The sequence below is a fragment of the Hyperolius riggenbachi genome, chromosome 3, assembly GCF_040937935.1.
Source record: "Hyperolius riggenbachi isolate aHypRig1 chromosome 3, aHypRig1.pri, whole genome shotgun sequence".
Classification (NCBI taxonomy): domain Eukaryota; kingdom Metazoa; phylum Chordata; class Amphibia; order Anura; family Hyperoliidae; genus Hyperolius; species Hyperolius riggenbachi.
The window spans coordinates 282,039,487-282,052,605 of NC_090648.1; the positions used below are offsets into that span (position 1 = coordinate 282,039,487).

Genomic DNA, 13,119 nt, shown 5'->3' on the forward strand with positions numbered 1-13,119 from the left:
ATCGATTTTCCATTTGTTTTCCTTATCAATTTCCATTCACTTCTATGAGAATTGGATCAGAAAAACAATTGAAAAAAAGATCGGACCTGCCGGAAATTATCTATCGAACCATCTACCTGCCAAAACATCTCATGGTATATTCCCAGCATAACATCTGGATGCTTTGTAATGTTTCATAAAGAAAGCTCATTAGTCTGGTAGCTGATGATGTAGCGACATGAGCACAGGCAGCTATTGTAACTATACACAGAACATAGAACATGTCATTCACATAATAATTCACTGATCTCCCATCCTATAGGATAAGCCTGCTTTAGCTCATTCCCATTGTTGGTAGAACAGGGTTTATTTATTTTATTGTTTGGAAAAGCAAACAAGGAAATACTGTGAGTGTGATAGTGTGTCAATTTCTAGTTTATGTTTTAAAATGTAAATAAAATACCTTCTTAAAATATTTGCTTTGAACAGTGTGCCTTCTAGAAGATCATTAATGAAAACAGGTGCAAATAACTAATAGCTGGCCTGAAACTTAATTGAAGTACGGAACAGCAGGTAATCTAAGTTTAAGTGTTACTAACATTTTTTTTCTTTAAAAAAATCCATAAAAGCATCAGCTTGCAATCAGTACAGTCATCACCTGGACCACAAAAGCCCATATCGATGGTCGAGGTTCACTGTCCTCACAAGTCATGGGCCCACTCATGGCTTTTTTCCTCCTAAATGCTGTGATTGGGATTTTGTCCTGAATATTGGACCTTGTTACTTTACATGGCATTATTAAACCAGACAGGTAAGTATTTACAGTAAGTATTTGAAGTAAACATAGACTCTATGTAGAGTCCATCAGCTAAAACAAACTGCACTGCATATTTTGCAACCTAGCAATGCAAAGTGTGGTCTGCAATAGGTTTACATCCCAAGAACTGTCATTTGGCATAACCCTACTGGGGGACAAGACAACATTTGTAGAGAGGTGATACTGGTACCATGAGTTCTAGTGATAATTTAGGCACAGTGTATTTTTGATGCCTCATATTAAAATGGTTAATCAACTTATTGATGAGGATTAATGTGAAGTTAGTGTTAGTGTTTGGGATGGTTAGTGTTTATGTCAGTGTAAAACTTATGGTTAGGCATACTGCAGTGCTAAGGATTAAATATTTTTTAATTAATTGAAATCATTTAAAGAGGGACTCCAGTGAAAATAATGTAATAAAAAGTGCTTCATTTGTTACAATAATTATGTATAAATGATTTAGTCAATGCTTGCCCATTGTAAAATCTTTCCTGTCCCTGATTTACATTCTGACATTTATCACATGGTGACATTTTTACTGCTGGCAGGTGATGTCAGTGGAAGGAGATGCTGCTTGCAGTTGAAAATAGCTGTAAAGAGACGTTATTTCCCACAATGCAACAAGGCTCCCACAGTGTGATGTCAGAACCATGGTCCTGACATAACACTGTGGGAGGGGATTCACCACAATATCAGCCATACTGAGCCCTCTGATGATCTATTTGAGAAAAGGTAAAGCTTTCTCATGTAAAAGGGGGTATCAACTACTGATTGGGATGAAGTTCAATTCTTGGTTATGGTCTCTCTTTAAAAGTAAAAGTAACATTGTGTCAGAGACAGAATGGATCAGATGATTTACCAGTGAAAATAACTTAACAGGTGTCTTTTTTTTGTATTTCTAATACAGATCCCCAGATTTCAAGAAGAGAAGACCAGTGAATAGTATATAGACATACAAATATAAACTGCTCTGTCTTCAACTCTACACCTGCCCCTCACCGCTTTTCCAGAATAGCAATACAATCACATTTTACTAACAGACAAAATTAACATCAACATTATAACACTTTAAGATTCCCTATACTCTGACAAAGAGAATTCTTTGTAGGATCCCTGCATGCAATCCACTCTCTCAAAATAATTTTCTTTGAGCATAACAGAACTATGTCTACCAATGGATGACAATTGCCATGTCTGTCTAACCACAACCTACAATTCACCAATACCATTAGGTATGGACTCATTTCACATGCTATGCCTACCCTTACTTTGCTAGAGATAAAAGAATATGGCCATCTTCTTTTTGCCATAATTAGAGATGGCTCGAACCTCCGATTTTCGGTTCGCGAACCTCGAATGTGAACCTCCGCAAAAAGTTCGGTTTGCACAGACTTTTCGAACCGCAATAGACTTCAATGGGGAGGCAAACTTTGAAAATTAGAAATATTTATGCTGGCCACAAAAGTGATGGAAAAGATGTTTTAAGGGATCTAACATCTGAGTTTTTGCATAGGGCGGTGGGATACATGCCAAAAGTCCCGGGGAAAAATCTGGATTTGACGCACAGCAGCGTTTTAAGGGCAGAAATCACATTGCATGCTAAATTGGAGGCCTAAAGTGCTTTAAAACATCTTGCATGTGTATACATCAATCAGGTACTGTAATTAGTGTACTACTTCAAACTGACAGACCAAACTCACTGTGTAACGCACCACACACAGCAGTTTGTGTAGTGACCGCCGTGCTGGACTGGTGCACACCATAACGAGAGTGCAGGCGGCTTTCCAGCCTATATGGTCTCTGGGCTGAGGTAGCTTAATGACAGAACAGTGACTGTCCAGCTGATCGAATTTGGTCTGTCCACAATGAAGCAACGACCTTATTATCTCGATGGACGTATGTCTCTTTTCAACCAAAATAACTATGTAACTATCTTAGGTGTGCTCCCCCCCCCCCCCCCCGAGATACTCATATAGCCGGTGGTCATTGCTTCATTGTGATACGCAAGCCCCTTCACCGCGGCAAGGTAACGATCACAAAGGGGAATTGACACATGTACATGCCTTTTGTTTTGTTGTTGCAGCAGAAAAATTATGCAGGCATGTACACGCACCAGAAGAATTATTATAGCGGCCGCTGCTAGCAGCGGCCTTAAAAATTCAGGAATCCGCCTGGAATCCTGGACCCTGTTGGTGGTGGCGGAGAAGGCAGTCAAGCGGCCTGCAGGCAGAGATGCTGTGTGTGGGGACCGACTTAGACTTCGGGCGGGCAGTAGCCCTCTGGGATCCATGCCTCATTCATTTTGATAAAGGTGAGGTATTGAACACTTTTGTGACCTAGGCGACTTCTCTTCTCAGGGACAATGCCTCCAGCTGTGCAGAAGGTCCTTTCTGACAGGACACTTGAGGCAGGGCAAGACAGAAGTTGGATGGCAAATTGTGACAGCTCTGGGCACAGGTCAAGCCTGCGCACCCAGTAGTCCAAGGGTTCATCGCTGCTCACAGTGTCTACATCCACACTTAAGGCCAGGTAGTCGGCTACCTGCCGGTCGAGGTGTTGGTGGAGGGTGGATCCGGAAGGGCAAAGGTGAGACGTTGGACTAAAGAATATCCGCATGTCCGACATCAGCTGTCACACACAGGTACCATGAATAGGTGCAGTGACACTGCATGCGCTCACGTAGGTAGGTAGGTGCACTGAACAGGTGGGTATGCAGTGATTAGTATTACAAATGTGCAGCTGTCATACACACAGGTAGTCACTGAATGTGCTGGGCCTGGCAGTGGCACAGTAGGAATTACCAAGGGCCCAAGGTCCCACCAGCAGCTGCGACTGACTGACAGGGCTGTATATGCAACACAAGTGTCTGTGGGACACAGAAAAAAAAAATAGATCACAAGAACAACATTAGTTGTCAAAAGAGCTGTTGAGGATGAGCAGTGCTTTTTAGCAATAAGATCAGCAAGAAGGAGCACAAGAGCCTAACTAAGCTTTCCCTATTTCAGTAGCCAGGTTCTCTCCCTTCTGTAATTACTGCAGCCACACGAGTGAGTGAAATGGCTAACTCTGCCTGCATTTTATAAGGGGGGGGGGGGGGGCAGGAGGGAGTGTAGCCTGATTGGCTACCCTGTGTCTGCTGACTGTGATGTAAAGGTGTAATGATGTAGTATAGGGAGCGGGTCGAACTCGCATATAGTTCGCGGTTCACTGCGAACGCGAACCACCGAAGTTCGGGCGAATTAGTTCGCGGGTGAACCGTTCGGGCCATCTCTAGCCATAATTTTTGTGAAAATGAAACATTTTGGCACAGATGAGAACATTTTAAAGACATATGCCATCAAATAACTAATTTTCGCGCAAATAAGAATATGCACAAAAATATATGGGTGCGCAAAAACATGATTTTTGCATTAATGAAAATATTAGCAAAAAAAATATGGGAATGCGAAATCACATTTTCTCAAAATGCATTGGAGTCAACAGGCATAAGAAAACACCTTCTGATGGAAGGTTTCCATTTTGCAAAAATCCATTATATTTTTGTGAAAATGTTGTCGGGCGGAAACATAAATTTCAATGAGAACATTCAAGTTCATCCTTATTTGCTGATACTTTGTAGACTTTCCAACCAGAATTTAAAGGACACCTGCCATGAGAGACATATGGAAGCTGCCATATTTATTTCCCTTTACGCAATACCAGTTGCCTGGTTATCCTTCTGATCCTCTGCCGCTAATACTTTTAGCCATAAACCCAGAATAAGCATATGCAGATCAGCTGTTTCTGACATTATTGTGAGATCTGACAAGATTAGCTGCATGCTTGTTTCTGGTGTGATTCAGACACTACTGCAGCCACATAGACCAGCAGGACTGCCAGGCAACTGGTATTGTTTATAAGGAAATAAATATGGCAGCCTCCATATTCTTCTCACTTCAGTTGTCTTAATCTTAGGCCCCATCTAAAAACAGCGGAAGCAGACAGCTTCCAGATCTTAATTACAATCTTAATGTAACTAACATTTGCAAATATTATCCTTTCTTCTTACCTCTGTTTGCACTAAATAGTTCCTCTGAGATCGAATATGCTTTAGGAAGCCAAAAATATTTACTGTTCCTTCTTGGTGTATTTGCTGAAGCATACTGTCCAACACAATGTATGTTCCGGTTCTTCCCACTCCCGCACTGCAGAAAATTAGATTTATCAGTTACTGTAATTGTACTGATCCTTTCAATTTGCTTGAGATTTTTATATTTATGTATGTGAGTACAGACAATCATGCAAATATTAGTTATCAAGGACAAATACAAAGTGATCTGTAACTGCTTGAGGGTCACTGTTTAAATAACTGGTCTAACATACACTTTAAATAACAAGTCCTACTAAAAGGCACTACATTTCCCATATGGCTAAAGGTTCATACACAGACTTTTGATCATTTTGGGTGACTGCGTACATTCAAGAAGAGTGCCACGGTAATTTGGGTGCTGGAGAAAGCCGCTAGTGGAATATTGGCAAATCTACAGATGTTCCACTACTTAATTTCAATAGTAAAATATTAGTAATTTTTCCAATATTTTACTAACACCTAATCCTGTTGTCACACAAGACCTCTCTCTGCCAATGCCTAACCCTAACCGATCCCCCTGCTGCAAAATTTGCCAATGTTTATGCCTAATCCTAACCTCCCAAGAGCCGTCCCTCTACTGCATTTGCAATGTGCATGTATCTACATTGCATGACTTTGCATGGCTCTGAAGCTTGGCAGCGCACCAATAAACATTCAAGCAATGATGGAATCTATACTATTGTGGTTTAATGTTTGTGACCACTATACAAGCTGCAGCTACAAATAGCACCCCTGTTAATAGCCATGATTAGCTTTGCACCCGCTATTAGTAGCTGCAGTTTGTACAGAGCACAAGCTATTTTAACAAGCGTCTTCAGTGTCCAAATTTCTTCTCACAGCTGCAAATCGTGGCTATTAACATGAGTGCATATGGCAATGCCCACACTTCTGAGTCACCTCCAGAGCCCAAATTGCCTGCTTTGGACTAGTGTGTGAACAGATGTCCCTCAGTCTGCAAACTGGTAACTGGGAATCTTATCTGCTTGAAAATAATGACTGACGGCTATTCATATTTCCTGCTGCAGCTTGCTTCTACACTATGATTGGATGGGGATTTTGTCACTGAAAGTGATAGGTAAAGAGTAAGGTGTGTAGCAGTGTAACAAGTTTATTGAAATCCAACAGAAATTGTAAAAAGCCCACTAAATTCCAGCACAAGTGGAAATGGATCACTGCTTTGGAGAGAGACATTTCTGGCTCTGCTTCCATTGCAGGGGTGTCAAACCGGTCCTTCGAGGGTCGAGGTCCTCACACATTTTTGACACAGCTCAAATTAATTGATGGCTCTGAATCAGGAAAGGTGTGGTCCATTAGGTAGAACACATTCCTCTTTCTCAGTCCATCCTAAACACTGGCATGGATCTGGCTCTCCAGGCCTGGAGTTCGACACGTGCATTAAAGCAATTAGTAGCACAAACAGCAGTCAGGAAGCGGAACAGCGACAGGAAGTGGGGCAGTGCAATGGCCCAATTCTGAGAATGATAGGCGCTCAGAAATGTGTCTTGTTCTGTATACTGAGCAACCATTGAGAAATGTGTTACTTTTCTCACACAATTCAGCAACTTACAACATAAATGGGTGAACTGAAAAAGATATACGAACATATTTAATGCTTTTGTAATCTTTTGATGGATCAAAGTGGTCGACTGTTAGTATTTCAACTATGTATGTACTTATTTCATCTGCTTAGAGCTGTAATGTAGTTTAATATACTGATCCTGAAAATAAGAAAAGAATAGGTGGATCAATGGGGACTTCCTTTTCTGGCTATTCCTTGCCTTGACCTTGTTACTCCATGCTCTGATTTTATACATTAAACAGGAAAAAACCCTGTATATTTATGTAGCTGAAGCATTTTCCAATCCTCTTTACTGTGCACATTATTGTGTCTAGAGTACAAGTCATGTCTGCACATTAGTTTAAAAAAAAAAATCATCAATGACAGGGTTGAGACTGCTGAACAGTAAAAGTCATGCACACCAACGTTGAAAAAGCACACTTGCTTTTGTACCACATATAAATGGATGAGTATGACAAGACAGATTATATTAGCCCCAAATGAATGACATCTGCATTGAATCACACTAGACTTTAGTTGTCTCCTTTTTCTGAATGCTAACACTTCAATACTGTTGTAACTTCAATAGAGATGGTAAATAAAAACATGACATAAGTGGTTCCATTCACTTGAATGGAGAGATGTACCATTCCCACTTCATAGCTTCAGTACAGTATATCCACTCCCCTGCAGACTTCATTTAAACGCCCAGGGGGTTAAATATGCCCCCGCTGCCACCACTGCTGTACGCGCTCCTGCTTATTTGTGCGCTCGTTCACGTTGCCATTTGCCCGCCAAGAGATCAATGAATGGGAAAGCAATTCCTAATCATTGATCTAAGTCCCTATAGCAATGATCGGCACCTTCTATGAGAAGCTGCACGATCATTCTAATAAATAAAAGTTTCCCATCCTCAGTACACTTCCTGTAAGCATACATAGTTCGCTTACAGGACGCATAAAAAAAAAGACTGAGGTCATCTTGTGGCCAAATAGTAAAACTACATCTAAAACCATTTTTTTTTAATGCAAAGACCTGTTTTTACATTTTAAATTAACCCCTTACCTCCCACACTCCCCAATAGTTACCAACATTTCTTTTTTTTTTTTAAATAAAATAAAATACATTTACAATTATAAAAAATACATACATAGTTTTCTTAGGGACTGCACTTTTTTAATATGTATGTCAATATATATACCAATTTAATACTGTTACTTAATTATGGGCTTTTTGTTAGTGATGGATGCAAAACTGAAAAAAATGCATCTTTATTTCCTAATAAAATATTGGTGCCAGACATTGTGATAGGGACATCATTTAAATAATGTAATAACCGGTACAAATGGGCAAATAAATTACGTGGGTTTTAATTACGGTAGCATGCATTATTTAAAAGTTATAATGGCCGAAAACTGAAAAATAAGAATTTTTCCCATTAAAAACATTTAGAATAAAATAATTCTTGGCATAATGTACCACCCAAAGAAAGCCTAATTAGTGATAAAAAAAGATATAGTTCATTTCATTGTGATAAGTAGATATAAAGTTATTGGCAAATGAATGGAAGGAGAGCTGAAAGGTGACAATTGCTTGGATGCTGAAGGGGTAAATCCCCTCAGTTGTGAAGTGGTTAATAGAGCTGACCACTGCTGCACAAAAGCAAATCACAAGCAAGGGGATCAGGAGACAGGCACTGTCTATAGGACGGCAGAGATCTGTGCACTGTGTCAGGAGCTGATTTCATTGGCTTCTAATCGAGTGATCACTGTGAGCCAATCACATTGGCTCACATTGATGGACAGGGTCAGAAGCTAATGAAAGCGGCTCCTGACACAGTAGCCTCCAGTGACAACCATGTAGTGCGAGGAAACAGATGTTGCTATAGCTATCTGTCTTGCTGCCCATTGCAGTCACTTTTCCCCTGCGTTGCTGGTTCTCCCAGTGGCTGGGAGATCATTCTCATCATTCTCCTCCTGTCGGCACTCCACTGACCAAAGTGTTAACTGACACTACTAGTAGGGACATATTCATTGCTATGGTGACAGGAACAGTGTGTGGAGCCATGGTGGCTGCACTGTTATGGGCAAAGTCATAGTGGCATATATGATCCTTTCCAGGTGGATTCTTTGGTTGTGGGAGTCATTATGTGTGAATAATATAGGGGAACCGTCATAAAAATGTGTCTGTGGGGCTTCGTAATTTATAAATACAGACACGCATCCTTACTGATGCTTTGGCTGTGAAGGGAAGCCTAGTGATTATCTTTGAGCCTTCTGCTTTATGTTTGTACTAGTTTGATTGCTAGTTGACCTTAAAGGCAAATAAAAATCTTGTGTGGGATCTGTCTGATTTTGCATCTGTATGCAGTTACCCAGCAGTGACAAATCATTCTTCTATGACATACCTGCAGTGCACAACAACAGGTCCACTGGTGGAACGCTTTACAGCTGAAGCCTTTCTGACAAAAGTTAACACAGGAAGTGGATATTCAGGAACACCCATATCAGGCCATTGGGTATAATGGTATTGTGTTACAACACGCTCATTTCCTCTTCCTTTTTGTGAGCCCTGAGGAAAAAGAAATGACCATAACTCGGTCAGTAATGCAAAGAAAACAGAAGAACAATGGTCAATAAACCATCACTAGCATCAAATCTGAGGCAATGGACATTGTTACAATTTAATGCGGAGAGAAGCAAGCATTTATGTTGCTGGTAGAGGTTTAGACACTGTTAATATTTAAATGCAATATACAGAAAAGTCTATGTCTAGCAAATGACATCGTACTAAGAGAGATATTAAGGTAGAAACGCAGCAGACCTTCTTGATCTTGGTGTTTCGCAGGGTGAAGATCCGCACATTATAATAGGCCAGGACTTGAATGCTTTTCTGCGTCACCAGAAAAGTGCCGTATTCCTCACTACCGTCATTAGGCCAATACTGATCACATTTTCTCTGGAAAACACAACATCATTGCTGTCACTTGACTTTATTCATACATAGCATAACCCTCTCATTATGGCACAATGAACACGGTCTTGAAATTGATAAACACTGTAATTTAATTCATTATAAAGGGAATTACCGTTTATATCCAGCAGTGATATGCAGCTCCATTACAATTACATGGTGATACATTATTCTGGTAATTACTGTATATCAAGCATTCTATACCGCATAACATTTGTCGGAAAAGCTGGATAGTGTATGTGTCCAACTGATTTGTACTCTATTAATTAGTAATAGGCTCTGGCGTATACTGTAGTACAGCATAGTGCTTGGGTGCAGGTTACTTCACTGTTATTGTGAATAGGGCCGCAGTATCAGTGGGGGGGTGGGGACTGTGGAGCATTAGAGAGCCCCAGAGAATTAAGAACAATTTTCAAACAGTAGCAGCGATGTAAGTGGTCATTAGAACTAGCACTGAACTGCATTGAATGAAACCTGCAGGTCTGGATGTATGCCTGGCCTACAAGGTCATTAAGGAATGATTTGCTTAGCTTCAACCACTGTCCTGAATGAATGCATTATTATTATTGCTTGTTGGTCACCTGCATTTATATTGTTTTAAAATGTAATCCTGCAATTGTATTTGGCTTCTAAATGTCAGCCTAGTATTATTGACTAATTTCTGTAGTTAGGCTTGCACCTAAAAGGTGAATATGCAAAAAAATGCTCTGCAGCTTTTTAAACCTATACCATGAAGCAGTAATCAGGCTGTAGACCTTTATGTACACATTTTCTAAATACTGTGCTAATACTGCCTCATGCATGGGACACAGACTTACTGGTTGTTGTTGAGATTCAAATTCCGTGTTAGTTAGGAAAAAAAAAAAAAGAGTTCTGTCTTATGACATACTATGTTTCTTGCATAATAGCTACTGTATATCTAAGCAGGCTTAAAGCGGACCCAAACCAAACATTTTTTTAATTCAAAATATTTAGTTGCACCACTCTGACACATACAAAGATAAATAAACACTCCTTCAAGCCTATAAGCATTTCAGTGCATGCTTTTCACCCTCCTCTTTGCATAACTAGAGTTATACAGGTGGCAGCCATTAGCAATTCCTCCTTTGCCGGACACCATCTACTCCACCAGTTTGCTGGATTATTTGCCGGCAATATGAAAGGAAGGGAGGGGTTTCTCCAATAAATGTAAAATATTTTATATTTGTCACCATGCAGCTGAAAAAAGAGTGCTATTTATTATTATAATTTAGAAAATAGATTTTATTTCTGAAATCTTGTATTTTTAGTTTGGGTCCACTTTAATAGAGAAAAGCTCTCCATTGGTGATAAGATCCTCCTCCACAATGCAGTCAACAAGCTGTATAGGATGGATATTTGCAAATATTGAGACTGATGTATTGTATACACAACATATCTGTCTTCGTTTCATTTTGGTCATCACATGACATTACTTATCGCTGTACCCTGCCACCCAAAAGGATACTTACTCTTCCTTTTTCAACCAGGTTAGTGATCATGACGATAAGTTCCACATTGTGCTCCCATACCATCCTCCAGAAGTCTTCTGCAGTTGACTTCAGCGGTCCCTGAGCAGCAATATATGCTTTCGGCTTGTTGTAGCCCTAAAGGGAGATATAAAACATCAGATATTTATGACAGTTTTAATAGGACATTTTTTATGTTTACTAACATTGTAAAACTGTCCTGAAATATTAATTCTAAGCACATCATTCAAATGATGTTTGGTTTTTCAGATAAGCTAGAGATAGATACAGATGACCCCCATTCATTTCTCTACGGTTTTCTGCAGATAGAACAAATAGCCAATGATCAGCGTTTTGACTCAAATACTGATGACGCCACACAGGAAAAACTGGGTCAGTTCTGGCTTAAATCTGGTAACTCCTTTTACGTCAGAGGCATGAATAACAATGTGGGGCATAATCTAACTTTTCTTTTTATTTCTATTGCAGAAATCCACTTAGCAGGAGTGTAAGTATAACCACTACGATTATAGAAGCTGCTGTGAATCCCAAGGGAATGAATGGGGAGTTCCATCCTAACCTAACCCTAACCTTCCATTTTAGATTTTTTTTTATTTCTTTTCTCTGTACACTTGCATTTAGACTTACCGTAATAGTAGGACTCCAGGAGTTGGTGGAAGATGTGATCAGTGTCTGTATAGTTGAATGTCTTGTTGTATCTGTGCACATGCACGAATGTGGGGTAGACTGCATTCATTCCAACCCATAGTGACAGCCCTGTGATATGTATTTATACCTCTGCCACTGAAACTGTAGTAGAAGCAGTAGAGTGTTGTACCGTGTTAGCCATGAGTAAAAGTAAGGAGTTTTGAATCAGAATGATGCCATTTATTGGCTAACTTAGAGATGGATAAACAGTGTAAACAGTGAGCTTTCGGCTTATGAAAAGCCTTCGTCGGACTGGTTCTGGTCAGGGAACCAGTCCGATGAAGGCTTTTTATAAGCCGAAAGCTCACTGTTTATCCATCTCTAAGTTAGCCAATAAATGGTATCATCCTGATTCAAAACTCCTTGCCTCTGAAACTATGTAAAGACATTAGATTTGAAGGTGGCAGTAGATGTGCGGTCATCATTCCTTAATCTGTCACCTTGAGTGATTGATAATGATTGTATTGAGTATCTGCACAGGCCTTTGGAACTAGCAGATGTTTTATGAAGAAGTACAATATCATTTAAAATTAGGTGTAAGAAGTGTATATAGAGAAAAGAAAAGGTATCTTACCTCTACAGATGAAAAAAAAAACCCAAAGAAAAGGGTTTTCGGGTCGTTTCATCTGGAGAGGTAAGATACCATATATACCTCCTTAGGAGGTGTTAAGCCTTTCGGTGTGGTGTAATCCATAACCATAAGGGAGCCAAGGATTGCGACCATCCAGTTTCAGTAATTTCCCCGCAGAGGATGTACGGTGGTTGCAGTAACTCAAAGACAATTTGAGCGCTACTAAGCCAGACAATACTGTACCATTTGGCTCCTGGTCTCTTCTTATCATACAGATGACCTGTGGCATCTCATTTAAGGGAGAGGCACAGTAACCTACACTACCCCATACAGTATCATTTAACCTGAAAGCTCATAGGTGGATCACAAAGCTCAAAAACCATAGCGTATGTCACTGATATCCTCCTTCAGGTGTACTTTAAGCTGGGAACTAGTCATATAGAACAAACATCCTGTGATCATATGGTAGATGGTAAAGCAGTTCCCAAATTAGATAAAAGTAATGAAGGCTAATGCACTTACGTCTACAAAATTTGCATTAATATAATCAGTTGCCTTTCCATCTTTGTCCCCCAGCTGTGAAAGTTTGACTCTACTGTGATCATCTGTAATAAAAAAATATTGTTATTTAAAATTGTTTTACATCACAGTGCAGCAATGTGTCTGTTAATGCAGAATGGAATTGTGGAATCAGTATTTTCAGAAATGTTTCTCATGCTTACATGAAAAGTTTATTCTGCCTGCCACAGTCACCCCACATTCTGAATAGCTGTGTAGGCTAACAGGCAACTTTTGTTAGTCTATATATATGACTGGCAGAAACCGCAAACTACAAACCCTTCCAGGACAGAGATGGAAGTGAAAGGTTCAGTATTATTTGTAAAGTGCTGGGGATGA

The 13,119-nt window shown here is 39.9% G+C and overlaps 1 protein-coding gene across 5 annotated transcripts in view; it reads right to left on the reverse strand.

Moving 5' to 3' along the window:
* Positions 1 to 13,119, reverse strand: part of PTPRZ1 (protein tyrosine phosphatase receptor type Z1) — a 269,913-nt gene that overhangs the window by 34,824 nt on the left and 221,970 nt on the right. For all 5 annotated transcript variants that reach the window (XM_068276398.1, XM_068276399.1, XM_068276401.1 and 2 more), the window contains 5 exons: positions 12,745 to 12,827; positions 10,947 to 11,081; positions 9,307 to 9,441; positions 8,891 to 9,054; positions 4,845 to 4,980 (listed from right to left, as the gene is read on the reverse strand). In XM_068276398.1, coding sequence (XP_068132499.1) covers positions 4,845 to 4,980; positions 8,891 to 9,054; positions 9,307 to 9,441; positions 10,947 to 11,081; positions 12,745 to 12,827 — 653 coding nt within the window. The remainder of the gene's footprint in view (positions 1 to 4,844; positions 4,981 to 8,890; positions 9,055 to 9,306; positions 9,442 to 10,946; positions 11,082 to 12,744; positions 12,828 to 13,119) is intronic.